Source organism: Lissotriton vulgaris, chromosome 2_1, assembly GCF_964263255.1.
Source record: "Lissotriton vulgaris chromosome 2_1, aLisVul1.2, whole genome shotgun sequence".
In the NCBI taxonomy this organism is placed as follows: domain Eukaryota; kingdom Metazoa; phylum Chordata; class Amphibia; order Caudata; family Salamandridae; genus Lissotriton; species Lissotriton vulgaris.
In genome coordinates this window covers 1003913225-1003940363 of record NC_141687.1, presented here as the reverse complement: position 1 = coordinate 1003940363, position 27139 = coordinate 1003913225, and the positions used below count along the sequence as shown (strand labels likewise).

General features: G+C 45.6%; 1 protein-coding gene across 6 annotated transcripts in view; it reads right to left on the bottom strand.

The window, feature by feature from the left end:
- The window catches only part of COBLL1 (cordon-bleu WH2 repeat protein like 1), an 806310-nt gene that overhangs the window by 68311 nt on the left and 710860 nt on the right, over nt 1–27139 (bottom strand). For 4 of the 6 annotated variants that reach the window (XM_086956594.1, XM_086956596.1, XM_086956598.1 and 1 more), the window contains 3 exons: nt 5911–5976; nt 3557–3648; nt 950–2388 (listed from right to left, as the gene is read on the bottom strand). In XM_086956594.1, the coding sequence (XP_086812720.1) occupies nt 950–2388; nt 3557–3648; nt 5911–5976 (1597 nt within the window). The remainder of the gene's footprint in view (nt 1–949; nt 2389–3556; nt 3649–5910; nt 5977–27139) is intronic. The other 2 variants (XM_086956595.1, XM_086956600.1) reach the window with 1 other exon arrangement.

Below are 27139 nucleotides of genomic sequence, written 5' to 3'. Positions count from 1 at the left end.
TGGAATATTTCTTTTAATCAAGCTGCAATTTGTTTAATTAACTAAACTATACAGCTTACTTCTACTAATACTGCTATCTCTGCGAAACTGAGACTAATTAAATTCAGGTACATTCACAGAATTTATTATACCCCAGATAGCCCCTTTCACATGCAGATGACCACGTCTCCCACTTGCATGCGCTGCCATGGGATCCCAGGCTCTTTTATACACAAGATTTGGGCATGCCCGGTGATAGCAGAGTACTGAAACCACATTTCTAATCGCTTTCAAGAGATAATGAGCATCCTCATTAACTGAAACCCTAAATGCATACTTCTAGGGCTGAAAGCTTACTGGGATGCAGGAGGGACAGGATGCTAATGGCTTTTGGATGTTTGGTCACTGAAAGAGACACTGTCGGATTTTGGAGGGTACCGGAAGTGCCCTCTATCAGGGAATCTATAAATCAATCAGTCTAAAGGGCCATGAACCACAGCACAGAAACAGAGGAATTAGTATACAGAAACCAGGACTGTCCTCAAAAATATAATAGAATCTGGGGAAAATGGTGTGACCATTTCCAAGGAGCGCCTTACTGCCTCATGATTGTTGGACAAATCTCATCCCAATTGTGACAATGGGATCTATACAAACTTCTCGCTCATTTAATATTATTTATTGTATTATAGCGTATTGTGTTTCCTGAGTTCAAAAATGTTTGCACCGCGCCTTTGTCTTGTTGGAAAAAACGAACAACATTTTTTTATTTATTTGTACAGTCACTGTTTACTAATCAAATTGCAGTAACTAAGTCTTAAAATGTGTGTTTGTACATGTTCAGTTAAAAGTCATTTAAAAGAAGAATGTCAGCCAAACAAAATTTAGGAAGATATTTGGAAAATATTTTTTTAACCGCCCCCCCCCCCCCCCCCCCCCCAAAAAAAAATTCGATTGAAATAGATCTTACCTGTTCCTGTGTGCTTGAGCTTTCCAAGATGCTCTCTGAAGAATAATTGTGTACTTCAGGAGACGTTGTTGGCGACAATGTATTTATAGAATCCACTTTTAATGGCTGAGTTGTAGTAGTAGTGCGTGTTTTACTGAAAGACTGTGATCTTTTGACTGCTGAAGACACAGCAAGAGCAAACGGAGAAGGAGCAGTTGTGGAATATGATTTTGGAGCAGTGAAAGTCCTTAATCTTAGCATCGGTTTTGACGGATTATTGGAAAAGCTGAAAGGTTTTGGTGCTATTAGAGGGGGCTTGATTGTAATATTTTCAGATTTGCTATAATTGTTGTTGTCAACATTTGTTTGACTTAATTCCGAAGGAGAGTGAAGCCTTCCATTTGTAGCAGCAACAGTTGACCCAGATGATAAAGGAACATTTTTTTCAGTCTCCATAATAAATTGTTCTTTTTTAATTGGACTGGTAGGGCTAGTGGCACTTTTAGCAACTGCAGAAGTTACATATTGACCAGAGACCCTTCTTTGTAACTGTGAGTAAAATGAATTTGTTCTTGACTTGGGGAAAATATCATCTTGGTTTCCCTTTTTCTCTGGTGAAGCATTAGTTACAGCTTTCTTAGATATAGGCAGCATTGCTCCATTGTTTACTACTGAGTAGGACTCAGTTTGGCTAACACTGGTACAAAGCTTAGATGGAGAAGTAACATTAGCATCACTGAAATCACTAATAGGATCCTGCCGCTTGAGTTCTAAAGATGGAAGATAAGATTTTACTGGGCTTTGAGGAACTTCAAGAACTTGTGACTGTATGCCATATTCAAAATTCCTATCCTCTGGGTTTTCAAAGAATTTAAGTTTGTCCAATGATTTTTGTGGCACAATTGTGTAAGTGGTCATTCCAATTTTGGGTGTGTATTCTCTTGTAATTTCATTGGAAGGCTTAGGTTTAGGTTCAGAAGTTTGTCTATACAATTCATGACTTTTTGAAGGAGCACTATAGGGACTTTGTGTGCCCTTTTCTTTTGTGGCAAAAGCAACATCATGTGTATGTCCATTGTTGTTTTCTTGAACAGTAGTGATTTCATGCCTCTTAGTTAACTTATTATCTAATTTCCAGTGAAAGTTATCCTTTTCCTTTAAAACGTCTGAGGTAAATTCTTCAGAAGCAATTTGCCCATGATCATTTAGCTCATGACTAGCAGTCTGTATTGATGCATCTTGCGTTTTCACCCCTGAAGTGCTTGTAGAATATCCACTACTACTATTTTGATTTGTTATTAAGTGGGGATGCGTGCTCTGCATTCTTAAGTCAATATTATCATTGTTGTGATCATCTGGAGATCTAATGTCTTCTACAACACTTTTAACACTCAGCTGAGTGCTTTTACTTAAATTGCCTTTTTCGTCTGCTTCAACAGGTAGATTATCCTCTGATGTTCCTAAAGATAATTTCATAGAAAATTAATTCAGACATCAAAATTCTCTGTAGTAAAAACACTTTTAAATGATAAATTAAGTCGTTTTTAAAAATCATTCAAGACTACTTTTTCAGTAGCATCTCTAAAAAAAAGTGAATGGAAAATATTAGAAAGTTTACAGAGTTAACCTCTAAAGATCACTGTGTATGTTTTTCAATAACTAACTGTGTATCTCATTAATGTTGTTAGAAATTGCTGTAAAAAAAAAAAATGATGAGCGACAATAGGCAAACTATTGCTCATGAACTAGGCTCGGCCACTAAAAGAAATACCTGCAGCACAAGGCTGAAAGAGTCACCAACTAGTCAGTAGAGCTGCTGCGAATGGCTAAAGTGCATTCCTAGTGGCACGAGGGGTGAGAATCTGTACACAGCGCCTGAGTTCACTACCCTCAGCACGAAGCTGGAGACTTTCAGGCTAAATGGACAAAATTGAGTCTCCACAATCTTTAATTCTTCCAATCCTTAATAACCTCCAACGTAATTCATTGCACATCTTGAAGTATTGTTATTATGGATGCTTAGTAAAGCATGTGTTTTTTGTTTCAGGCTCTCACTACGAGTGGCCATGTAGATTGTGATCACTGAGCAAACGCTGCATACAACTGAAAATGTTACGATATTTATTGAACATGATTATTACCGGGCACAATAAGGATTGTGCCTCTGATTACCTTTCACCAAGCCAAACCTACTGAAATTTAAAGATGGAAAAATTCTTGGTAAATACAGAGGACATGCAGATGTTGGTGCGGTACGCATTAAAACCCATGCTATGCCCCATTCTGAGGATAACATGTGCAAGAGGCAACAATTATCCCAGCACATAATGTCCGTACACATTAGTGTCTGTCTTTATTGGGTGTGATAATTATCGCACCAAACTGTAAGCAGTAGCCATGTGGGCCTAAGAGTAGTACTGATCATGCTCAGAAAAGTTGCATGAAATAATTCAGATTCAGGCTAAAGCTAAACCTTTCATCCTATAATTCTATAATTAAATACTTTGCATGATGCAAGACTAAGTGGGAGGACACATTTGAACCCATGACAACAAAACAGCCTACCGTAGTGACTCAGACAGACAACTAAGATAGAGAAGTAAAAAAACAAATACACAAAAAACGTACGTTGATTTGTGTTAAATTCCAGTGTTTTAATCTCTTTATTTTCAAGCATCATTTCTTCAGTGTCTGTACCTTCGGGCTTGTTCTGCGTTAAACTGCAAAAAAAAAAAAAAAACAACAAGTAGCTTTACCGGACACTTTTATTTTTTTAGCATGATTAATGCGATGTCAAATCGAAAAACCCTACGGGCCTGTTTCACAAAGTGGCGGACGCCCCGCAGTTGTGGGAGAGTCCGCGCACTTGGGGCAATATTCTCATTGTGGCGATTCCGCCCTGAGTGCGGGGCCTCTCCAGTGTGACTGCGGGGCCCCCGCCACGAGTGCAGATTTTTTGTGGCCTGGGTTTTAAGACACACTAAGGTTTGCTGGACCAATGTATGTGCGTTTGTAAGAACAATATTCATGATGAAATATTGTGACGCACAGTGTGTGCCTTTACAGAGGGAGAGACTAAAATACGTAGCTGACAATACATTAAGCTAAAAGAAAATAGTGTGGATCATCATCATACAGAGGATCTGTTCATAGTAAATCAGCCAATTAACACAGTGGTGCCATGTCACACAACAGTCATCTCCGCGGCACATTGTCAAGACTGTGGGGCTGAATACACAAAAGAATTCATGAGCAGAAGAAGTAGTACTACAAGAATACTCCTACACGCCTCTGTGAAGCGTCCCACTACGCCCAGCTCCCTATTAGTAAAAGTACAAAGAGGGTGTAGTCCTGTTTGTATGAATATCACGTGACTATTCACTGATCAGTCGCATTTTATGTCCATTTTAAATGTTTTGAGTCTAATTCACAAAGGCATGTAAGAGCATGTAAAACAGACTCAAGAACACCTTTGTGAATAGGCGCCACAATGTCTTACACAGGGATACAAGGCAAGCTGGAAACCCTTTAGTGGACTATGCTCCTAACCTTTTGTACTTGGCCCTTCTAGGTCGTAAACTGCCTCCATGACAAAGGGGAGATCAGCTGCATGTGGCTGCGCTACTTGGGATGGGTGGCTTGAGTCCTACACAAGGCATAACACCTTTTGTTCGAAATGTGTCCCACTTCAGAGAAGGTGTCAAAAGCCTTCAAACCTACAAGCGCACTTAAACAAAGAACTAAGGGCAGAAAAAAACTAATAAAACTAACTGGGTCAAGTCACAGGATAAACCTGCACATTTGGGGCCATATGTGCAAAAAATTGGAATTTCAATTTGCTAATTGCGATTTTTTACCGAATAGCAATTAGGAAAACACAATTCCTAATGTAAGAAAACTTACAAACTTCAGATAGCAATTCCTAATGGGATCACAAATAGACCTACCACATGAATATTTACGAGGCAGGTCGTAAATTGCGACCCATTAGGAATTGCAGTCATCACAGGGATTGTGGCCTGCTGGGGTCAGAAGACCACCATGTTTTTGATTGCTTCTTTAGAAAAGATATCTTTTTTTTATGTAGCCTGTTTTCCTCAAAGTAAAACTGGGTGTGTTTAAAAAAATAGTATAAAATGTTTATGTACCCCTCACCATTTGCGAATGGTTACTACCACCCTTAAAATGTTGGTTAAAAATGTATGTTTTTGACCATAATTTGGTCACAAAACATTCATATATAGCATTGCAATTTGGTATTTTGAAGGGATGCCCTGAACACACCTCTTCCAAAAACTGAATCGCTTAACACAAACTGCGATTCTGTAACATGTTACCGAATCGCAATTAGTGCTATGTTCATATGAAAAAGCATCTGTGAATCTGGTTGTTTCCGACCGCTTGAAGTGAACCATGTGGGTCAAATCTTCAAGTAGCTGAAATTGTAATATTGCAAGACATTAGTTTCACATGTTGCTTAAATCTAATCCAGTCACAGTACCCACATTTTATGCAGCTATTTCTAATTTACAGTAAAAGATAAAGACATCTCTTGGCAGTTAGTTTTAACCATGCTTTACAACCATGTGAAATGCTTATTGCATCTGGTCAGGTCAATCTTTCTATCAATGTCAAGCTTTTCTTATGATCGGTGCATATAATGATGTGCTGCTGCTGAAAAATAATGTATCTGGGTCTTGCAGGATTAGAATCTTTAATATTTATTGACTGCATTCGCAGAACTACCTGAAAACAACTATGGTGTTTTGGCCAATACTCGTTTAGTTGTTTACTGTAAAATATACCATTTGGCCCATTTATTAAGATATTTTCAGTAGAAGGTGGGAAATCTCTCCAAATAAATTCAACCTTACCCTAAGGTTTGGGTCTCACTCACTAGACTCGTTCCAAGGCCTCACCACGCAAAATCTGCTATAGAATTGCAATGTGGAAGAGTTTTCAAATTAGCAAGTCTGACTTACATACATAATACATGGAAGCTTCTTTTGGCTTGAGTACAGTGACCATCTGACGGAGCTTCAATTGTCCTGAAATAAGCATAGGAAGATTCGTTCAGAATCCCACAATGGCACATCATTTCTTTTTATAAATCCACAGTATGATAAACTTTGGACTATGTATAAGGTTAACAGTAAAGTATATGATCTTCCAAAGGTAATATCTAGCGGCATCTAAGAAAACACTTCACAAAATTACCTGGATATAGCTGTATAAACTTATTTGCAGCAACATGATAGGTCATTTAGAACCACAGTTTCTCCGAATGCTGTAATCTGTTAATTCACAGAAATAAAACTGCTTGTATCTGAACAATTTTTTTGTATGGTTCACTAATAAATGAACATTTTCTGCAGTATGGGGTTTTAAAAGTATCCTTGACTGACACCGTTCAGATGAAGTGAACATAAAAAAAGGATAAGTTACTCACTGGTAAAACATTTGGTGCTTTTATTCTTTAGGCTCTCACAAAATAGCAATTACTGACAGCTGCAAGAACGAACATTGTTTATTAATAGCTTTAAAACCTTTAAAGCCAAGGTATAAGCAAAGCATTCCTATTCAGCAAGGCTTGGTTGACTTCCTTTCACCCAGTGCCAGACACTGCTTGCGAGTCTCAACGTGAACAGTTGTCAAACTACAACTATTTGTCTATGCCTAACGCCAAGCAGTAGATTACTGCGCGGAGAAAACACGAGAGATGGCAAGACATCTTTGGCTGAGGTAGCAGATGCACATGTCCTGAAGTACTTCCTACTCAAGTTGAGTCTAGATGGCAGAAATTACAATTGCAGCTTATGGTACTCATTTTAGAGCCAACAAAATAGGATTCGTATGTGGAAAACTGAAAAAGTTACCTGTGTACTAGCAGAATGGACAAGAATCCCTAATCGAAGTCCATTTTAACAAATAATAAACACTACACAAGAAAACAAGCAATGCCAATGCCAGCACATCTGGTTTGGACTGTAATGTATGGTTATAATACACACAAGTGAGCACAGGGGGCACCATTATTTCATGCATATAGAATCATAAAATAGAACATGGCTGCGGGAACTACTTGCCCAGTGTGTAATGGTCTGTGATAAGGCATGTGCTTGGATACAGACAGATAAAAGGAGCACCTTCTCAAAATGTAATATTGATCTGGTATAGTATGGTGAACAGTAAGTTGTAGACTATCATGTTTGCTGTATAGTACAATATTTATAGTTTTGTAAAAATAAAAAGGGAACAAGCAGGAGGTTTACATACATAGTGAAACAGGAAGCATTCACTTGATGCATTTTAAATATATGTGTATATATATATATATATATATATATATATATATATATATATATATATATATATATATATATATATATATATATATATATATATATATATATATACTGTCAGTTCATTTAGGATGATGGAATGCACTGTTAAAAGAAGTAGAGTGGCCGGTAAGTTGTGTGTATATATTTTTATAGATATCAGATGAATATTGATCACTTGTATGTATTTATCATAGTAGACGGAGACACCATCATCAAATTATGAGGATACTAGTGAGAAGCCTGAGTTGTAGAAGTTGTATTGTGGAAACAGGCCACATGGGCAGAATTGTGAATATAGTAAATATTGTACTATGAAGATGAATATGGAGTACTTATTTGGAACTTTGGACATATGATTACTGTTTGCCCACTGGGGCGGAATTGTTTATTATAGTAAAAACATGAAGAATGATATTTCAACTGTAAAAGGTTGAAAACAAGCAAATATACTTAAATCAGGCATATTAAGTTTGCATATGATATGAAGTTCTGATCCATTGAATTGTAAATAGATCAATATCAACTTTGACCAATACTTTAAGATTGCTGCCATTCTCACTAAGCCTTAGATGTGGTGAAGTAGTCCTATTTTGATGTTTATGTTACTGTGATGTTTTCACTTTTTTATGTGTATTTATATTTTATTGAAACAAACAGAGTTGACCCGTGACAAAGGAGCTTGGCTCTGAAACGCGTCGGGCAAGGATTTGCCGATGACTGAAATAAATTAATTTCACCACGTACTATGGATTTGGGCTCGGTTCTTTTGGTTTGAAAATACCGAAGATTGGAGTCATTTGTACCGCTTTTTTCGCCATAAGTTCGCAGGGTATGCTCAGACGTGAGTCCCTTGCTCACTTTGCCACTGGATTCAAGCAAGCCTGGCTGAAGACGCTGTAATGTCAGAAACCAGTCCTCGGAAGCTTGTTTCCGGTCCAGGGAAGGCATGGCTTGGCAGTTCGGGCTGGACTGTTCCCATGAGGCACAGGGTCAGACTGATTTGCATATGGCCATGTCTGAACTGGGGTGGCAGAGTGGGCTAAAGAATGGTGATGGATTAAACCCAGATCTGTTGACTGGGTGTGAGTGTTTGATTGGTTCAGTTGCTCTGTCCATCACCACCCCCTTTTGTACCGTCTAGTACATAATAGGGCAGGGGGATTTAAACTACGTCTTCAAACGCACCACAGGGCACGTTTGCACACTGGTGAAGGTAAGGGGGGCTGAGCTGACATGTGCAAACACGCCCTGTGGCCGTTTTAATTTGGTGGATAAAGTCCCCTTGGCTCCCGAGTGTCCCTTGGGAACAAGTAGCCCACCAGGTATCTTCAGTTAGCGCCACAGAGCTGCGTTGCGGAGAGGTGTAAAAAGGGGCATGGCCTGGACCACCTCCCTGCAGCGCAGTGACGCTTACTGGAAGCACCTGGTGGGCTAGTTGGCCCCCAGGGACCCTCTGGATTGAAGGGGAATTATTTCCCCAACTTAAAACGTGCCACAGGGTGTTTTTGCACAAGTCACCTCAGTCCCCCTACCCTCACTTCACCACTATGTAAACGCGCCTGGTGGCTGTTTTAATTTGGGAGATTACGTCCCCATGAATCCTGAGGGTTCCTAGGGTCCAACTAGCCCACTAGGTACCTCCAGTAAGCTCCACAGAGTTTCGCTGCAGAGAGGTGTAAAAAGAGGTCCGGCCTGGACCACTTCTCTGCAACGCAGCACAGTGGCACTTACTGGAAGCACCTGGTGGGCTAGTTAGCCCCCAGGGGCCGTCAGGGAATTATTTCCCTAACTTAAAACGCGCCACAGGGCGTGCTTGCACACCTGGGCATACTGAGGGACCCTGAGGGACACGCAAGTTATAGTTAGCTGAACTAATAATAACGGGGACATTTCTATGGTTTTGTACGAGTGAAATGGCCAACTAACTCAACTAACTAAAATGCCCCTGAAACCTATGTTTTTTTCACTGATTCTCTCTCTATATATATATATATATATATATATATATATATATATATATATATATATATATATATATATATATATAGAGAGAGAGAGAGAGAGAGAGAGAGAGAGAGACACACACACACAGTGGCAGACATGACTGTAGTTCTAATTAGGTCAGACTTTCCATAGGAAAAGGGTTTTTAGTTTAGCTAGTGACATTGGTGCAGTTTGATGAATCTTAGCGAACATTTCCAAATAAATCGTTCATCCACTTCAGCTTCTTCAAGGAAAGTTTTGTAGTGATCTGTCAAGCAGGGCTGAGATAATGGGGAGAGGGGGCAAAACGCAATTTCCCCATGTCATTTCCATAGGGAATGTCAGACAGCGCTAGGGTCAAAATGGCTGAAACTGAATGACACCAAATTTGGCAGAAAGCTAGGAGTGTACCCAGAAAGTGTCTTTATAGTGATTTTGTGTAAGTCTGTTCGGTAGTTATGGGGAAATGAAGGTTCAAAATGTATAGACATATGTATAGTTGGACTGAAATTCAGAAATATAAGGCTGTTGGTTGGCTAAGAGGGGTTTTTTGGAGTGAACACTTTGGCTGACTGGCCTCAACTTGAACAGAAATGTTGTGGTGGCGATTACAGGACTCGGAGACTTAATCCCCTATTTTGAAAATGTTTAACAAATATGTTTATTTTGTTTATAAAGCGCTCAAATGTCGAAGTGTCTTGGCTCTGGAGTGTGAGTGTGAGAGTAGAATAGGAGTGGTGGCCAAAACCTATGAGGCTGTGAAAAGCCAGGTTTTCAGATGTTTTCTGAATAGCTGGAGATTTGGCTGGCGTCTCAGGGACAGAGGCAGCTTGTTCCACAGCTTAGCCGCACAGTGTGTTATGGTTCGGCCCCCCCATCTAGCTCGTCTAAACTTTGCAGTTTTTATAAGGCCTTGAGTGGCCGATCTGAGAACTCGTGAGGGAACATATGATGTAAAAAGTTTTTGAAGATCAGCTGCACTGCCACCATTTATTGCTTTCTGTACCAATTACAAAGATTTAAATTCAATGCGCTGTTTAATGGGCAACCAGTGGAGTGATATAATTCCGGCTGATGTTGGCTGTCCTCTGTGTAGCCCCAAAAGAAGTCTGGCTGCCGCATTTTGTAGGGATTGCAATTTTTGTAGTTGAAATTTATCGACTCCCAAAACCAATGCATTTTAATAGTCAAGCTTTGACAAAAAGAGCGCTACCGTCACTGTTTTTTTAAGCTCTTGGGGTATAAAGGGGAAGATTTTTCGCAGAGTTTTTAGTAGGAAAATACTATACAAAGGAGAAGGTTTTGAGGACCCTGACCCTCTGGCTTTTGTGACCAAACAAAATGTGCTCGTGAGGGATCGTCTGCCCACAGGCGGTTTGGACACAGGCCCTGTGCCCAACCCCAATCAATCAATCAATCAAGCATTTGTATAGCGCACTACTCACCCGGGGAGTCTCAAGGCGCTAGGGGGGTGGGGGTCCGCTACTGCTCGAACAGCCAGATCTTGAGCTGCTTCCTGAAGGCAAGGTGGTTCTGGGTCAGGCGGATGTGGGTCGGGAGGGAGTTCCAGGTCTTGGCGGCGAGGTAGGAGAAGGACCTTCCCCCTGTGGTGGCTCTTCGGATGCGGGGGACGGTGGCGAGGGCGTGGCTGGTCGATCGAAGCAGGCGTTTGGGAGCGTAGAAGTTGAGGCGGCTGTTGAGGTATCCTGGGCCTTGGTTGTGCAGGGCTTTGTGTGCGTGGGTGAGGAGACGGAAGGTGATTCGCTTGTTGACCGGGAGCCAGTGCAGGTCTCTCAGGTGTCCGGAGATGTGGCTGCGGCGGGGGATGTCCAGGATGAGTCGTGCTGAGGCGTTCTGGATCCGCTGGAGTCTCTTCTGGAGTTTGGCGGTGGTTCCGGCGTAGAGGGAGTTGCCGTAGTCCAGTCGGCTGGTGACGAGTGCCTGAGTGACCGTCTTCCTGGTCTCGGTGGGGATCCACCGGACGATCTTGCGTAGCATGCGTAGGGTATTGAAGCACGATGAGGAGACGGCGTTGACTTGTCTGGTCATGGAGAGGGAGGTGTCCAGGATGAAGCCCAGGTTGCGTGCGTGGTCCGTTGGTTTGGGTGCGCTGCCTTGGGCGGGGGGCCACCAGGAGTCGTCCCAGGCGGAGGGTGAGGATCCCAAGATGAGGACTTCCGTCTTATCAGAGTTCAGTTTCAGGCGGCTGTTCTTCATCCATTCGGCTACCTCTTTCATTCCTTCGTGTAGGTTGGCTCTGGCGGGGTCGTTGGTGAGGGAGAGGATCAGCTGGGTGTCGTCGGCGTAGGAGATGATGTTGAGGTTGTGCTGGCGTGCGATGGCTGCGAGGGGACTCATGTAGATGTTGAAGAGGGTTGGGCTGAGCGAGGAGCCTTGAGGAACGCCGCAGATGACTTCGGTGGCTTCTGATCTGAACGGGGGGAGGCGGACTCTCTGTGTCCTTCCGGCGAGGAAGGAGATGATCCATTCCAGTGCCTTCTCCTGGATTCCGACGTTGCTGAGGCGCTGTACTAGGGTGTACCATGCTCGCATTGTTGAAGGCTGTCTGTGAAGGGGGTTAGCCGCCCATTTGGGAGTGAACCAGGCCCTGTACCAAACTCCACAGCAGTGGGGCTTGACCGCCTTTGGGGACTTGTGTATGGTAATAAGATCTTCCTTTACATTAAAAAAATATATAGAAATTCACTGAAAAAACAAAGGCTAAAGTGATGTTATAGTTCGGTATGGTAATCATATTTTACTTTACATTTAAAAAAAACTCAGAAATTCACTGAAAAAACAAAGGTTAAACTAACGCTGTACGTAGGTGAAAATGTCAGGAAAAGTGAAACATTTTAAACTAAAAAAACACTGAAATTGAAAGTTACAGTTTACAGAGCCTACTAGTTCGCCATTTACAATGCCATGGGTATTCCACAATTAAAGATAACACAACTTACTTTTTTGAAAAGCACGCTCATCAATAGGACAAATCAAGCATTAACATGAACATTAAACCTTTTTTAATTCAAAAAGTGAAAGAGGTGATGGCTTAGCTGCGTTAAGGTCTATGGTGGAGTAGGGGCGGAAAGGGGGCAGGGGTCAATGCTGTAGCTGTCCCATGGACCTGTGGACTGCTGATCAACATCATCTCCTCCCCCTAATCCCTACTATCAGACTGGGGAGAACCCCGTGGAGTAATGTCTTCTTTATCAATAAGAGAGTGATTTGATGGAGGAGGTGGTGAGGAAGGTGAAGGAGAAGCGGTCATGGTAGCTGTAAAGACTGGTTGCAATGTCCTTCTTTTGGTTCTTACGTACAGGTACGTCAGTGGCCTCCTCAAAAGAAAGCTGATGTTTCGATGAAGCAGGTGCTGATTGTACTGCCTTTGCCAAAATCCGACCAGTATAAGGTTGAATATGTACCTTCTTCTGCTTCGGATCAAGCCTGTCTTTCATAGTTTTAAGGATTAGTTCTGGTGCCGAAAGAGAGGAGGAGTCACTTTACCTAATGACTCAAGAGACTTCTTCAAAGAAAAAGAACTTGCAAATATCCAGACCCAACAGTAGATGGTAGAAGTATGCAGAGCATGTATATCTAGTCTACTTTTTTTTCTAATTCGGTTTACTGAGTTTCAAACAAAGTATGAATGAACGGTACACATCATTCAAGGTTCATATGGGTTCACATTCAATATCACTACCAAGATTTACTATTCCATTCTGTTCATTACAACTACATGGGGAGAGGGGAAACAAAGGGAATGGGGATAGGGATCACGCAGCATGTGAAGGGGGGAAACAGTTGCAGTTACAGTAGCTTTACAGAACTGGCTCACTTCATATAGCAGAAAGCACATTTCACTGGAGTCAAACATGAGCTTATGGGAGTTCCGCACCCCAGCATCCTTGGGCTTCATCAGAACGACTGACTCGTCAGCATTCACATTCTCTTCCAGTCCCAACAAGATATTGAGATACAATTCCAGGGATGACCAGATATCTTTAGGGTGAACGTGCACAGGCACCAGCTTCCAAAAAGTGCTCAGCTGCTCCTGGCAGTATGCTGCGTCCCTGAGCCAAAAAGCCACATGCAGCAGCATACGCCGGCCCCACCGCATCACCACCCTCGCTCTGCAAGCAGAAGAAGAACCAACTTCAACTTGCTCCCCTCCGAGGGGAACACATCCTGCACATATCCTAGTAGCGCAATGTGCAGGGAGTGCTCCAGCATGTATCCACAAGCTCGCAGAGTGCCTCAAAGATCTCGCCGCAGTAGCGCAGCACACCATGGCAGTCCCATGCAGGAAGTTGGCACAAGGTGCTGCACATCCTATACATCATGCATCTCCAAGCAGGCCCATGCTATGCATCCCTTCTGGTGCGGTATAATTTGTGCAGATATTTAAAATAAACAAGGCGCTGTCTATAAATTAGGAGAGAGTGCACAAGTTTGGGTGCAACAGTATTCCTGATGGTCATCAGGGAGGGGAGGCATGATGTCCGGGTCCCATGCACTCCAGCTAGCCAGAATACGTATTGCTGAATCCCTGCATATAGCTGCGTGGTCAATCTGCGAGGGGAGCAGGTGGTAAGAGTAGCTCCAAGGACCTGGAAGACAAGTGAGGCTTTTGGGAAGGAGTTGTGGGTTGCCCGGGCCGAAGCCTGTATCTGATATTAAGTGAAAATGTCAAATAGGTGCCCCATGCAGGCCGTCCAATGAACCTCGTTCCCTGCCCAAACCGTGCAGGCTACCATGTCTATCTGCGCCCTCAGGCGCTTGGAGGCCAGGTATAATGCATTCTGGAGAGGACACGGCACAGCTTGGTCATGTTCAGCGGCCTGTAAAGGCTGGAAACTGTGTAAGGAAGGGCCAGTGGTGTGCAAACTGCGCCTGAGCACTATAATGGTATAGGTCCATATCGGCAGCCCCCAATCCTCCCTGTTCAAAAGGGATCGTCATTATTTCCCAAGCGGTATGGGGCTGCCTGCCTGGCCATGCAAGGGAAACCAGATGTGATCACGTTTGTCGGTGGAAGTAGAGCGGCAGGGGGAGTGGTAGGCTGATGAACAGATAAAGAACTTTTGGAAGGATCACCATTTTCGCAATGACCAGCCTTCCAGTTAGAGACAATGGGAGCTTCTGCCAGCTCTCCGCATGCTCATCGAGTCACTTAAGCTGGTGCCCATAGTTAGCTTTCCATAGATCGTTAATGTCCCTACTAAACCATATCCTGAGGTATTTTACTGGTGCAGCTTCCCATTTGAGTAGTAATCAGGAGGAAAACGCCATTGTCGTGCCCGTCAATGGAAAGAGAATAGACCAGTTTAATGGTGAACCCCGACATACCCCCAAATCTGGTAAATTTCTGCAGTTCCAGATTGCTGCCAAATCCAAGGGCCAAGACCGGTCACTAATGACCGTGTCAGGAAGCTCAAAGTCGGATGGAAATCATGAGCCCAGCATCTCAGAGAGGACAGCAGCACAACATCAAGCAAATTGGTGGGGCCACAGTGTCCCCACATCGTAACAACAAACTCCACGCAGGCAGCAGCACAGCGGGATTCCCAATCCGGCTGATGTATGCCGCACTGCAGCAAAACAGGGCGCACTCCGCTGCACCTGGGCTGCCTCACAGCCCAGTCACCGAAGAGCACATTCAGTTCGGGCAGCCGCTCCCATCTGGCTTGCCCAGTCCGTCCCGGTCCGCAGTGGAAAGCCCTGCCCCCTGGCGCTTAGCACTCGGGTTGTCTGCACCCCATCCATCACCCCCCCCGACCCGAGCATGCTCACTAGAAAGACCAAGTCATTACAGGTGCTAGCTAAATTGTGTTCTGCTAGGGGCAGTTACTCAATCCAGCACTGGAACACCTGACAATCTGCCTCTTTGGAGATAAGTCGACCCTCTCTAAAGATGTATTTGTAAAGGCAGTGAGTCCCAACTTTGTGACCTATTAGCTTTGCCAACAGTGTTTAGCCTCCATGCACAGCATCCTCGATGCTATGCAGCATTGCTAAATAAAATTAAAAAGTTTACGCGGCTCCCACGTCATTTTGTAGGCATGTGTACGTCAGATATTAAAGTAGGTCAACTAGGATCAGGGGAAAACCCTGCCCTTAGGTAGAACTCTACAATTTAGCTGCATGCACCTGCCGCCAGCAGATCTGTAATTGTATGTGGCTGACTGAGTCACATGTAGGAAATCACTGTCTTTGTTAGAACAGATTCACAATTGCTTTATTAACCGTCCTGCTTTCTCAAATTTGCTTGAAAATGCACCATTTGCCCACTCATTTTAAAAATAATTCTAGGGGGAGAACCCCCCCAAATCCCTGGTAGGTGGTTTGGGCTCGCAAGCTACGCTTGCTCGCTACAGTGCTGTACGACTATTGTTTTACGCCTCAAAACTTTCAAATGTCACCAGCCTCCACTGGCATGGGGGCTTGGACGGATGCCAATGAAAGAAAAACTTTGCCCCTAAGACAATGCATATTATGGGCTAGGTACAGAGGCAAATAGACTGTCAAGAGATGTGCTGCTAGTGAGCCACAAAGAGTTGGTGCCTTCCAAACGGCACTGTCTGAAATCCGCTGAGAAGGAGCCCTGAGACATCCTCCTGCAGTTGGGTCCAATCACTCACTGCTCCTGTGTGGTATCTCCCAATAGAGGTGCCCTTTCTCCAAGTCGTACCCTGCCCCTCCGCTTTCACCCTAGTGGTATTGTCACCTCGTCCATTGTTAGAAGGGCATGACTAGGTAATTGAAATGTTGGTTCCAGGAGGTTCTATGATGAGCTCTCCTGAGAGAGTGAGACTACCAATGACAGTCGGTGATGCGACAGCTGTGGCTGGGATGTTCTCTATGTTGTACCTCTCAATCCCCTTTCTGAAGTGCAGACTGGTGTCGCCTACATTGTGAAAGGTAGAGTGGGCGGCCTTTCACTAATACGCTGCGCCCATGACAAATGTGTTTGCCTCTGCCCTGGTGGCTGAGCTTTTTCTGTAATAGGGTGCACAGCCTGGCACACCATTTTAAAGGTACGCTAAGGCACCATCAGGATCAGTGCACCCTTAGTATAATATAGGTCAATGTGTCTTTCACAACTGGTACGAAAGAAATAAAACACCAAAACTACCACTCTTAATGTGATTGTAAACCTAACCCTGTTCAGCAGTACCTAAGTGGGGGCTGGTCAAATCTAGGTATAAACACTAATTTAGTCTTTATAAGAATGAAACGAAGTCTCCAAGATCTGTTTATCTCCAGGGCACTCCCTCAAGAAATGTGTTAAGGAATTAGGCTAAATATTGTATTTTAGAGAACTATTTCCCAATGGTTTTAGAAGAAGTTGCTGGAAGCAATTCTAAAAAGGCACATCTGATGTAATCCTTTTTTTCAGTGTCTTCAAAGTGAGCCTAGCGCAATTCAACTGACAGGGGCTATGTGGGAAAGCTTTGCTGTGAAGTGTGCCATGCTGCACCGGTGTCCAAACAGAAGGACCAACAAAGGTAAAATCAGTTTTCGCCAAGGGCATCCATGGCTCCTCTGTTTTGTTCATAATGAGCTAAAAGGCAAATCTCCATAGATGTGCATGATCTACCAAACACCAACCACATATCTGAAGAAATGTTTTTAGAAATTCCAACCAAGTTTGAATACAAAGATAAATGTTTAAAGTACAAAATAAAAATGAAAACAATCAATAAGAGAACAGTAGTCCGTGGGGGAAGCATTAACGCTTTACCTAAAAAGTGAGTTCAATATACATTTTTGAACACAAGCGCAAAAAGCCAAAATAAAAAGCACATTTTGGAAATACCCAAATCGTTTACTTCATAGCTGAATAGAATGTACAGGGAAATCCATCCCCAGAAACAGCCACTAGAGGGAACCAGTGCATTTAGAACAGTAAATAGGGACCGCAACTCTTTCGCTGTCAAGGATTGATTATGTAGACTCTCTTCTGAATAGTCCTCCCAAAATATATCTGGGAAAGCAGTTTTACTTGCAGAGGCTTGCTTCATAACGGCGACAAAAACAGTGACCATATTTTCCCTGTGTTTATAACGCTTTAGTGCCTTCCCTTGAAAGCTAGAGCCCTCTTCGAGTTCCGTGGCATTGCTCACTACTTCCTACAACCTACTCTCTCGATTTCCAGCCTCAGTCTTTTTTAAACCATCTGGATTCTGTCCCCAGCCCTTAGAAATGCAGGATATGCAGAGCTTCTCTATTTCATTCAAACGTTGCCCCTGTGCTGGTTATTTTATTTATGTGAATTCCTACTTAACCATGTAACCTTTGCATTCAGCATCGCACACCTAGCGGGCCATGTTTGCGCCATAAAATGTGAGCCCACACAAATGAGAGCAGATCAATAAAGTTCTCAAGTGCTCCACAAGTTAAATGGAATGACTCAAAATGAGCAGCCGGCTTCTTCGGGTGCAGGGCCCTTACACTTCAGGTACCACAGGCTCGAGAAGAAAGGCTCCATGGCTGACTGCAGTCTTTCCACGGGAGACTATGGGCCACGCACGCACGTGTACAAACCTTTTTGCCGGTTTGGTATGTACAAAGCCCAAATAGCGATTCGAAAACTTGTTACTGAATCACAAACTGCCAGTGTTCTTCTGCTACAAGCCCTGAGCCCATGATTAAGTGCTTCCCGCACGAAACGCGTTGGGCTGGACGCTCGAATTTGGGGTGAAGTTACGTTTTGTGCCAGCATACCTCACCTGCTTCTGAATAAAGTCTGGCTGATTTCCAATCCTGTTTGGGCCTTTCCTCAGTGGGCGGAAGTGTGATGATATATATATATATATATATATATATATATATATATATATCAAAGGTGCCCACGCAAATAAGCCCGCACACCAAACAGGTAAGTTGTAATCCACTACTTTTATTAGAATATGAAGTAGGCATTTTAGTCCATGTTACTCCTTCTGTGATCCTGCCTGACGCTTTTCAAAGATAGCAATCTTCTTTTCCAAAGGCACTCCGAGGTTGCAAAGTCTTTCCTGCCAGCTCATCTCAGCAGTGGGGTTGGGTTAGATATTGTACCTACTCCTGACTCGGTCTTGTCAGTCTTTCCGTCCATTTCTCTCTCATCTTTGGCACTCTTAGTGAACCTTAAATCAGGCTCACCGTTGGACCCTTGTCCAGCCAAATTTTTGGCGAGGAGGGCCGATGTAGTTAACCCACTGATCAACCCACTTCTGAATCGCTCTTTGAGGGAAGGGATGGTTCCGCAGGCCTGGAAGCGGGCTATGGTGATCCCCCTTCTCAAAAAGCCGGGCTTAGACCCTGAGGTGCCGGCCAATTATAGGCCTATATCGCTGCTTCCAGCGTTGGCAAAAATTCCGGAAAAGCACGTTCATAGTGTGCTCTCCGCTTTTTTGGAGTCCAACAATTTGCTGCACCAGTCTCAATCTGGCTTCCGGCCCAATTTGAGTACCGAGACGGCGTTGTTAGAAGTGTCTGAGGCTATTAGGGAGGTTCTTGATTCTGGAGGCAAAGCCATGCTTGTCATGCTTGATCTATCGGCGGCGTTCGACACCGTCCCCCATGAGGGGCTCCTCGCCAGACTATATAACATCGGTCTGAGGGGGACGGTGCTCAGCTGGTTTACATCATTCTTAGCTGGCCGTCGACAAACGGTCTGGGTCCCCCCGGGTTCTGCTGAGATGCCGCCGCTGGGAGTCGGAGTTCCGCAGGGTTCTGTGTTGAGCCCGACTCTTTTTAACATCTTTATGACCCCAGTGGCGGCACTGGCGGAGTCTTACGGGGCCCAGATCGTTTCTTACGCCGATGACACCCAGCTTCTCTTCACATGTAGGAAAGGGGAGGATTTGGATGAGGAGAGCATTCGGGATTGTCTCGGGCGGTGTTCAACTGGTTCCAGCGGTGCGGCCTCAAATGTAACTCTGACAAGTCGGAGGTGCTATTCTTTGGCTGTGCTGCGGATCCTGATTGGCAGGCATGGTGGCCGGCAGATATGTTTCCCCCAGCCCAGGCATCCCAGGTGGCCAAAAACCTGGGAGTTAAGATCGACAACAATCTGACTATGAGATCTCAGATTTTCGGCCTCACGGGCTCTTGTTTTGGCATCCTTAGGATGCTTCGGAAGTTTCTGCCTCTGCTCTCTGAAGAGCACAGGAAGATAACGGTGCAAGCTTTGATTGGCTCCAGATTGGATTATGCCAACGTGCTTTATTTGGGTCTTCCTGATTATTTACTGCAGCGATTACAGGTCGTGCAGAATTCCGCGGCGCGTGCCATTTTTGGCCTTCACAGGCGTGCCAGAGCGGCCGGATTTTTACAGTCACTCCACTGGCTGCCTATCCGTAAGCGGATAATGTTCAAGGCACTGACCCTGGCCCATAAAGCGCTCTTCGGTTTGGGAGCTAAATATCTCCAACGTAGGCTTGCTTTCTATCGTCCTACCAGAGCACTGCGCTCTAACTCTATGTCTCTTGCTGTGGTGCCTCGAGTCAGGAAGGCTCGGATTGGGGGGCGTTCCTTTGGTTTGAGAGCGCCTCAGCTCTGGAACATTCTGCCATTGGTCTTACGATGCACCTCCAATCTGTTGTCTTTTAGGAAAGGCCTAAAAACTTGGCTTTTTACTCTTTAGTTATGCTGTCTAGCTGTTTTCTGGATTTTTGTGTTTGTTATGTTTTTATGAGCTGCCACTATAAAGCGCCGGGACACTCCGTTGGAGTAGACGTGCGCTATACAAAAATAAAGTTAACATAACATATAACATAACATAACAATTCCGCTTCCGTTGTTTAAGGATTTTCAAAGCACTTCTGCTTGGCTGTCACTACAACAGTTCATTAAGCTCAGGTGTATTTAAGCAGGGCATCACGGTATTTGTAGTTTCTAGGCACTTTCTATTGCAAAAACCACAGGTGATTGACAGAATGCAGAAAAATGTCATACATTCACCCCAGTACGGAGATCTGGGCCTAAATCCATCGTTTTCTTGCACTCCACACCACCCCAGTTCGGACATGGCCATATGCAAATCAGTCTGACCCTCTACCTCGGAACAGTCCAGCCCGAACTGCCAAGCCATGCCTTCCCTGGACCGGAAACAAGCTTCCGAGGACCGGTTTCTGGCATTCCAGCCGTCTTCAGCCCGGCTTGCTTGAATCCAGTGGTGTGGAGTGCATGGGACTCACGTCTGAGCATACCCATCCCACTCGGGTGACAAACAGTCCAGCCCAAACTACCAAGCCATGCCTTCCCTGGACCGGAAACAATGGATTTAGGCCCAGATCTCTGTACTGGGGTGAATGTATGACATTGTTCTGCATTCTGTCCATCAACTGTGGTTTTTGCATCTAGGCACTTTCTACCCTCCAATGGGTTTCATGCAACTTCGTAATAATCTTCTTTTTCAAAGGCACTCCGAGGTTGCAAAGTCTTTCCTGCCACAATTCCGCTTCCGTTGTTTAAGGCTTTTCAAAATGCTCCTGCGTGGCTTTCACTACAACAGTTCATTAAGCTCGGGTGTATTTTTGCAGGGCATTACTGCATTTGTAGTTTCTAGGCACTTTCTACCCTCCAATTGGTTTCATGCAACTTCGTGAATTTTTCAAAAGAAAGGAGCAGCCCTCCAATAGGCAGAGACTGAAAGTCCCACTTCCATCAGCTTTTGAATACCTGTACTGCCCATGTCGATCTGGCATAATTCGAAACCGGGGTCCCTTCATTTTAGGGTGGTGCGTCGACTTCACGGCTGGACCTGCCGTGTAAAGTAATCATCAAAGTTGCCAACGCAAATAAGCCCGCACACCAAGGAATAACAGATCTTGATGCACAACATGATCCATCGAGAGATGGTCCGTTTGTGCACCGCCTGTCACTTCTTAGCGCCTACGTAGCCAACAAATAGTTGGTGATCCACCCAGAACTGTTATGTGCGGTTCAGATAAAAAGAAAGCGCTCCTGAGGTCCAAGATAGGGTTCAGGCCCCCTTTGCCCTTCTTGGGAACCGAAAGTAGTGTGAGTAACAACCCCATCCTACTTCTGGTCCAGGAACGCGCTCAATGGCCCCCTTGGCCAAGAGGGCCGTAACTTCCTCCTGCAGAAGTTGCAAGTGATCCCCTGATATGCGGTGGTTCTGCGGTGGCATGGCTGGAAGGGTCGTCTCAAAGGGGAGGGAGTAACCCCTTCAGACCATTTGCAGCACCCACCTGTCCGAAGTGATGGTACACCAGTGGAGCAGGTGATGGCGAACTCTGCCTCCCACTGGCTTGGAATGGGCCTGAAAGCTCAGACTAGGAAGGCTTTGAGGCATATGCTGCGGGAGCGGATGTGGACTGACCGGCTCTCTGTGCCCCTGCTCAGCCATGGCGGAATGCACATCTGCGACCGCGTTGAGGTTGGTTCTGCGGCCTGTGGCTGGACGAACGTGCGGGGGAGCCCCTTCCTTGGCCACGAAAGGAGCGAAAAGCAAAAGGTGCTGGCGCTGGGCCGACAGGCCCAAGGACTTGGCCGTAGCCCTGGAGTCCTTAAAGCGCTCCTGCTCGCTATCTGCTTTGTCGCCAAAGAGGCGATGGCCATCAAAAGGCATGTCCATGAGAGTGCGCTGGACATCCCCTGAAAAGTTTGTGGACCTCAGCCAGGCGTGACGACTAATCGCCACCGTCGTTGCAATCGCTATGCCCAGTGAGTCCGTGGTGTCAAGTACACATCGAATGGAGTATCATGCTGCATCTCGCTTCTCAGCAAGAGCCTGGGCGAACCGTGTCCTGGCCTCCTCCGGACACTGGGGCAGCACGTCTGCCACCGTATCCCACAGAGAGTGGGTGTAATGGTCGAAAAGGCAAGCAGTATTAATGGACCGCAACCCTAGACTGAGGGAGGAAAACCGTTTCTTGCCAAACTGTTCCAGCCTTTTGGATTCCCGGTTCGGGGTGCGGTCGGGAAGGCGGTCTGGGACGTGGAGGCCTGGATAACCAGGCTCTCAGGGGTGGGATGTACGAACAGAAAGCAGGGGTCGCCCGGAGCTGGACGGTGGCGCTCGGCCACGTTCCGATCCACAGGAGGGACTGTGTTGGACTTGGACCAAGTGCCCAGAAGAACATCAGTGAGGGCCTCATTAAACTGCAGCAGAGGCTCTGAAGAGCATACTGGTGGTTGAAGCCCCTCGGTGAGGAGGTTAGTCCACACAGCCGCTGCAGGGAGCTCAAGGCACAAGGCCATGGCCGCCTTGCACAGCACCACAGCATAAGTAGCTCCCTCCTCAGTAGCCACGTGTCAGGCATAGTGTGTCTAGAACACTGGCCTCCCCTAGCATATCTGCCCAGTCCTGACTCAATTGGCACTTCTGTGCCAGAGGGTCCTCAGACACCTCCCAGTGTTCCCCTTCATCCGTGTCCTGTTAAACAGGCAGAAATGACAGAGCCGGGGCGTAGGTGAACCACTCACCAGTCGGGGTCGGAGAAGGCGCCGATCGGCGCTGGTCCAACGCCGAGCCCGGGCCGGGGCTGAAACCGGGGCCGGCTTCGCCCTAGGACAGTGCGGGTGTTGGCTCTGAGGGGGTCGGCACCACAGGAGTCGTGAGGTCAACCGGGATCCGGGAGCAGAAGCCGCCAGCAACACAGGGCTAGGACCCCCAGTCAGACCCAGGGGGCCCGAAGATGCGACGGCACGGCCTGACGGCAGAGAGAGTCCTCATGGCCCGATGAAGTCTCGAATCTGCTCCAGAGTTGCATTGAGCCCAGGAACCGGAGGGTGTGGGGTTGGATGCAACTGCGCGAGCTCCACCTAAACCATCAGCCGAGTCGTGCGACCGGCGAGGGGAGGTCGAAGAATGCTGGTGTTTCTACGACTTATTTTTGCCATGCCTCGACTTACCCGAGTGCGAGGGCTTGGATCCCGACGAGCGGTGATAACTCCGGCTCCGTGACCGGTTCCTCGACCGGGACCTCGAGCGGTGTTGAGCCGACTGCCAGAGCTCGAGTAGCTTGCGGGACCGCACCCGCCTAGCCTTCGACGTCAAGGCCCGGCAGTCGGGGCACGATGTGTCATCGTGGTCGGCCCCCAAACAGTAGAGACCCCGGCGGTGGGGGTCGGTTACCGACATCAGTCGGTGACAGGCATCACACGGCTTGAAACCGAGCATCCCTACTGGCACCAGGAGTCGAGTCGACTCGAAAAAGATAGACAAAAATATCCAAAAAGTTAGTAAAAAAATGTAAATGTAAATGTAAATTGATACTTGTATATCGCACTACTCACCCGCAAGGGTCTCAAGGGGCTTGTACGAATACCGCTGTGGAACCAATCCTGGCTTTCCCTGTGAGGCGTCCACTCCTGGGCACCCCCAGGGTAAAGGCCAGGCATCCTTAGCGTTGTGGGGGCCGTTGTGGAGATTAAGCAAGCTATTGCCCAGAGTTGCAGAGTGGGACATTATGATTAGAATAGGCACCGAGGCGAGAATTATCAGGTCCGTGGAATTTTTGAGCCCAAGACCCGCCGAGGCGGGGAACTGAACCCGGGTCCCGGGCTAGACCTCTGCATCAGGATCTGCCGCTCTAACCATTGAGCCACACTTCTCCACAAAAATGACTAAGGATACGCTCTTCCCGGACCTTCGCTTGCTCACCGGCGTAGCTAGGGGGGAGGGGGTGGGGGGCGCGGCACGTTGTTGAGGGTGGCGTCCGCGCTGCACTGGCCTGTTGTGGCAGCCTTTATAATTCATTTGGGTACACTGACTGACACTACTGTCAGCCGGTGTATCCAAATAAATTATAAAGGCTGCCACAACAGGCCACGTTTGAATTGCCCCTGGAACCTTTATTTATTTTTTATTTAAAAAGTTTTATATAGCGCAAACAAGATCTTTACAGATATCAGAGCGCTTTACATAGACGGGTACATGAGGGAGCAAAGTCAAACAGGTAAACAGGCTTTACATAGAAGGGTGCATGGGGGAGCATATTCAAACAAGTAAATCAATAAATCACAGTATAAATAGTACAACTAAGTGACAAAGCCAATCATGTGAATGATAAAAACAACTCTTACAAATAGGTCAAGGGTCAAACATGTAATACAGATCGGTGCAGGGTGTTAACAGGGTTCGAGATAGTAGCTCAAGTGTATTTAGCCATGAGGATAGCTTTTACTTCTTTTTTAAAGAGTGCAGTGGAGGAGATAAGCCTGGTTTCGGGAGGGAGAGAGTTCCAGATCCTAGGCGCCATTCCTGAGAAGGAGCGCTTGCATGTTTTTTCCTTCCGGAATCTTCGAGGTTTCAGCAGGAGATTGTTTGTGCCTCTCGTGTTTCTACTTCCCCCAGAGATTGTCAACTTCTGAGCGAGGTAGCCGGGTGAGTTTAGGTGTACCGCCTTGTGTGTCATGCAGGCGATTTTCAGATGTATTCTGGCTTCAAAAGGCAGCCAGTTCAGGGATTTCAAGTCAGGGGTAATGTGGGAGTACTTTTTTGACCCCGTGATGAGTCTCGCTGCAGCATTTAGAGAAGCTTTTAGTGGTGCGGTTGTAGTTAGGGGGAGTCCGCAGAGGGCGGTGCTGCCGTATTCAATTCGAGGGATGACTAGTGCTTGTACTGCAGTTTGGAAGTCTTTGGCTGGGAGGTAGGGTTTAAGTTTCCTCAGAGTATTGATCTGGAAGTTCGCTCCCTTTGTTGCCTTGCTGATATGTTGCTGCATGTTCAGATTAGTGTCGAGTGTTATGCCTAAAGATTTTGCTGAATCCACGATGGTGGGTTGGACATTAAGTGCGGTTAGGAGTTTAAGCCAATGTTGAGTGGTGGATATCTTCGCTGGAGGTGAGATCAGAAGGAACTCTGTTTTCAGGGCATTGAGTTTGAGGTGATTATCGGCAAGCCAGGATTGGGTGCAACTGATCGTTGAGTTCAGGAGCAGGATGTCATTGGGTGATTGTAGCTTGAGGTAAAGTTGGGTGTCATCAGCGTACATGTGAAAGTGTACATTGGATGCTTGTAGCAAGGTGGTGAGAGGTTCCATGACTAGGTTGAACAAAGTTGGGGATAGAGAAGATCCTTGGGGGACGCCTAGCGTTACAGGTATTGGCGAGGACATCAGGTTGTTGCTCTTAAATTTTTGCGACCTGTTGTGAAGAAAGGAAGTGAACCACTTGAGGACAGTTCCAGATAAGCCCATTCTTGTGTTTAGTAGTTCTAGTAGATTCTCATGTTTAACGGTGTCGAATGCTGAGGAGAGATCAAGAAGGATGAGGAGGCAGGTGTCCTTCCACAACTTCTTTGTCACACAGGAGAGAAATAATTCCCGGAGCCTCAGGGGTGCTGCGCCACACAAGAGTTCAAAAGGGCAGAAGCAGGGGACGTCACAGGCTCCACCCGCCCCTGCCTCTGCCCTTTTCAACTCTTGTGTGGCCAGCACCCCTGAGGCTCTGGGAATTATTTCTCTCCTCCGCTGCCTGCAGTGGCAGTGCACTTGCTGCTGACTCACCTCGACCGTGCCCGTGTCTGCTGCCAACTTGAAGACGGAAGGGCTGGGCACTTGTGGAAGCCAGGGACAAGGCATTTTTGCATTACTGCTCCATCCTGTTTGTAGTCGCCACTGTGGTAAGGAGAAGTGTGGAATGCTACCCAGCAGACAGCCGTGAACGCACAGCCTGCATTTCCACTGCACGGAGTCTGTCATTGAACACATGGTACCGCTGCCTGTTTCTGGTAGAACTGTCTAGGAGTCTGGTTTCCCTTTAACTCACGCAAGAATGAAAACAAATTTTGAAAAACTTGATTGTGTTACCATTAACTACCATGTGACTGGGAATGACAAGGATCATGATGAATATGAAAGAATCGTATTCCAGGACAAAATGATTATTTACTGGAAATGACGTGCACATAATAGAGGATGAAATGTGTTTATTTTCAGAAATTTACTTCTTATCTTTGATTTCGTTCTCACTTAAACTGTTTTACTATGTAATTCACGTCTTTAAATAACTACTATTTGAAGCACTCATTTATTAATTATTAATTTCTTCTGTGGGAGATACTCCTGTTTTCCTTCGTTCCCTTCTTTGTACCCACAGAGAGGTATTACTGGAGGTCTCCTTCTAGTCCCTGGACCCTTTTGCTCTTCACCTGCTTCCTTAATGTTATAGGTTTTCTGCTCCTCACTCATTTCTGAGCTCCTTGAGTGTGGGTAAGATGAGTCAAATTGTACCATACTGCTGTTTCTGCACCTTTTCTGTTTACTGTAAAAAATGTTCTTTTTAGGAGGGCCTAGGCAGCTGCAATGAGGCATAAGTTGCGCCTTTCTAGAGAAAAACACCTAAATGCGTCCAAATATACAGGTTTATGCAAATGAGTGATGCAATACCAGAGGCAGCTCCTTCGTTATGACTAGGAGCTTTCTCCACTGCCTTAGCAGCATAAAATCATGTCAAATTAAATGATAATAAAACTGTTTTATTATCAATTTATTTTCATGATAGGAGCCGGAGCCGAGCCATATCTTGGGGGTGGGGGATCGGCAGGGCACGGCGTGCCCCTACTTATATAATTTAATGGATTCCGTTCCCTACTTTTTTGTTTTAAACTCGCATCCCAGAACCGCAGAAAAAGCCAATAGATAAGGCCAGGTGTTGCTGGCCGTTCGGGCAGAGAAGGAAAAGGCTTGTCTCTTGCTTCTTACTCAGAGAAGACCAGTGCGGTGTCCATTTCTCCTGCTCTGCTGTGGTCATTTGCCCTCCCCCTCCCTCTTTCCTACTCTTCCTCCCTCCGTTTTTTATCTTGTTCCTCCTCACTTACTGAAAACCGTGACTTCAAGAAACGGTTACTGCACCCTCTTTCCTATCCTTTCGTTTATTTGTTTCCCTGTGAATTGGATCCAAAAAAGTAAAACACTTTTACTGG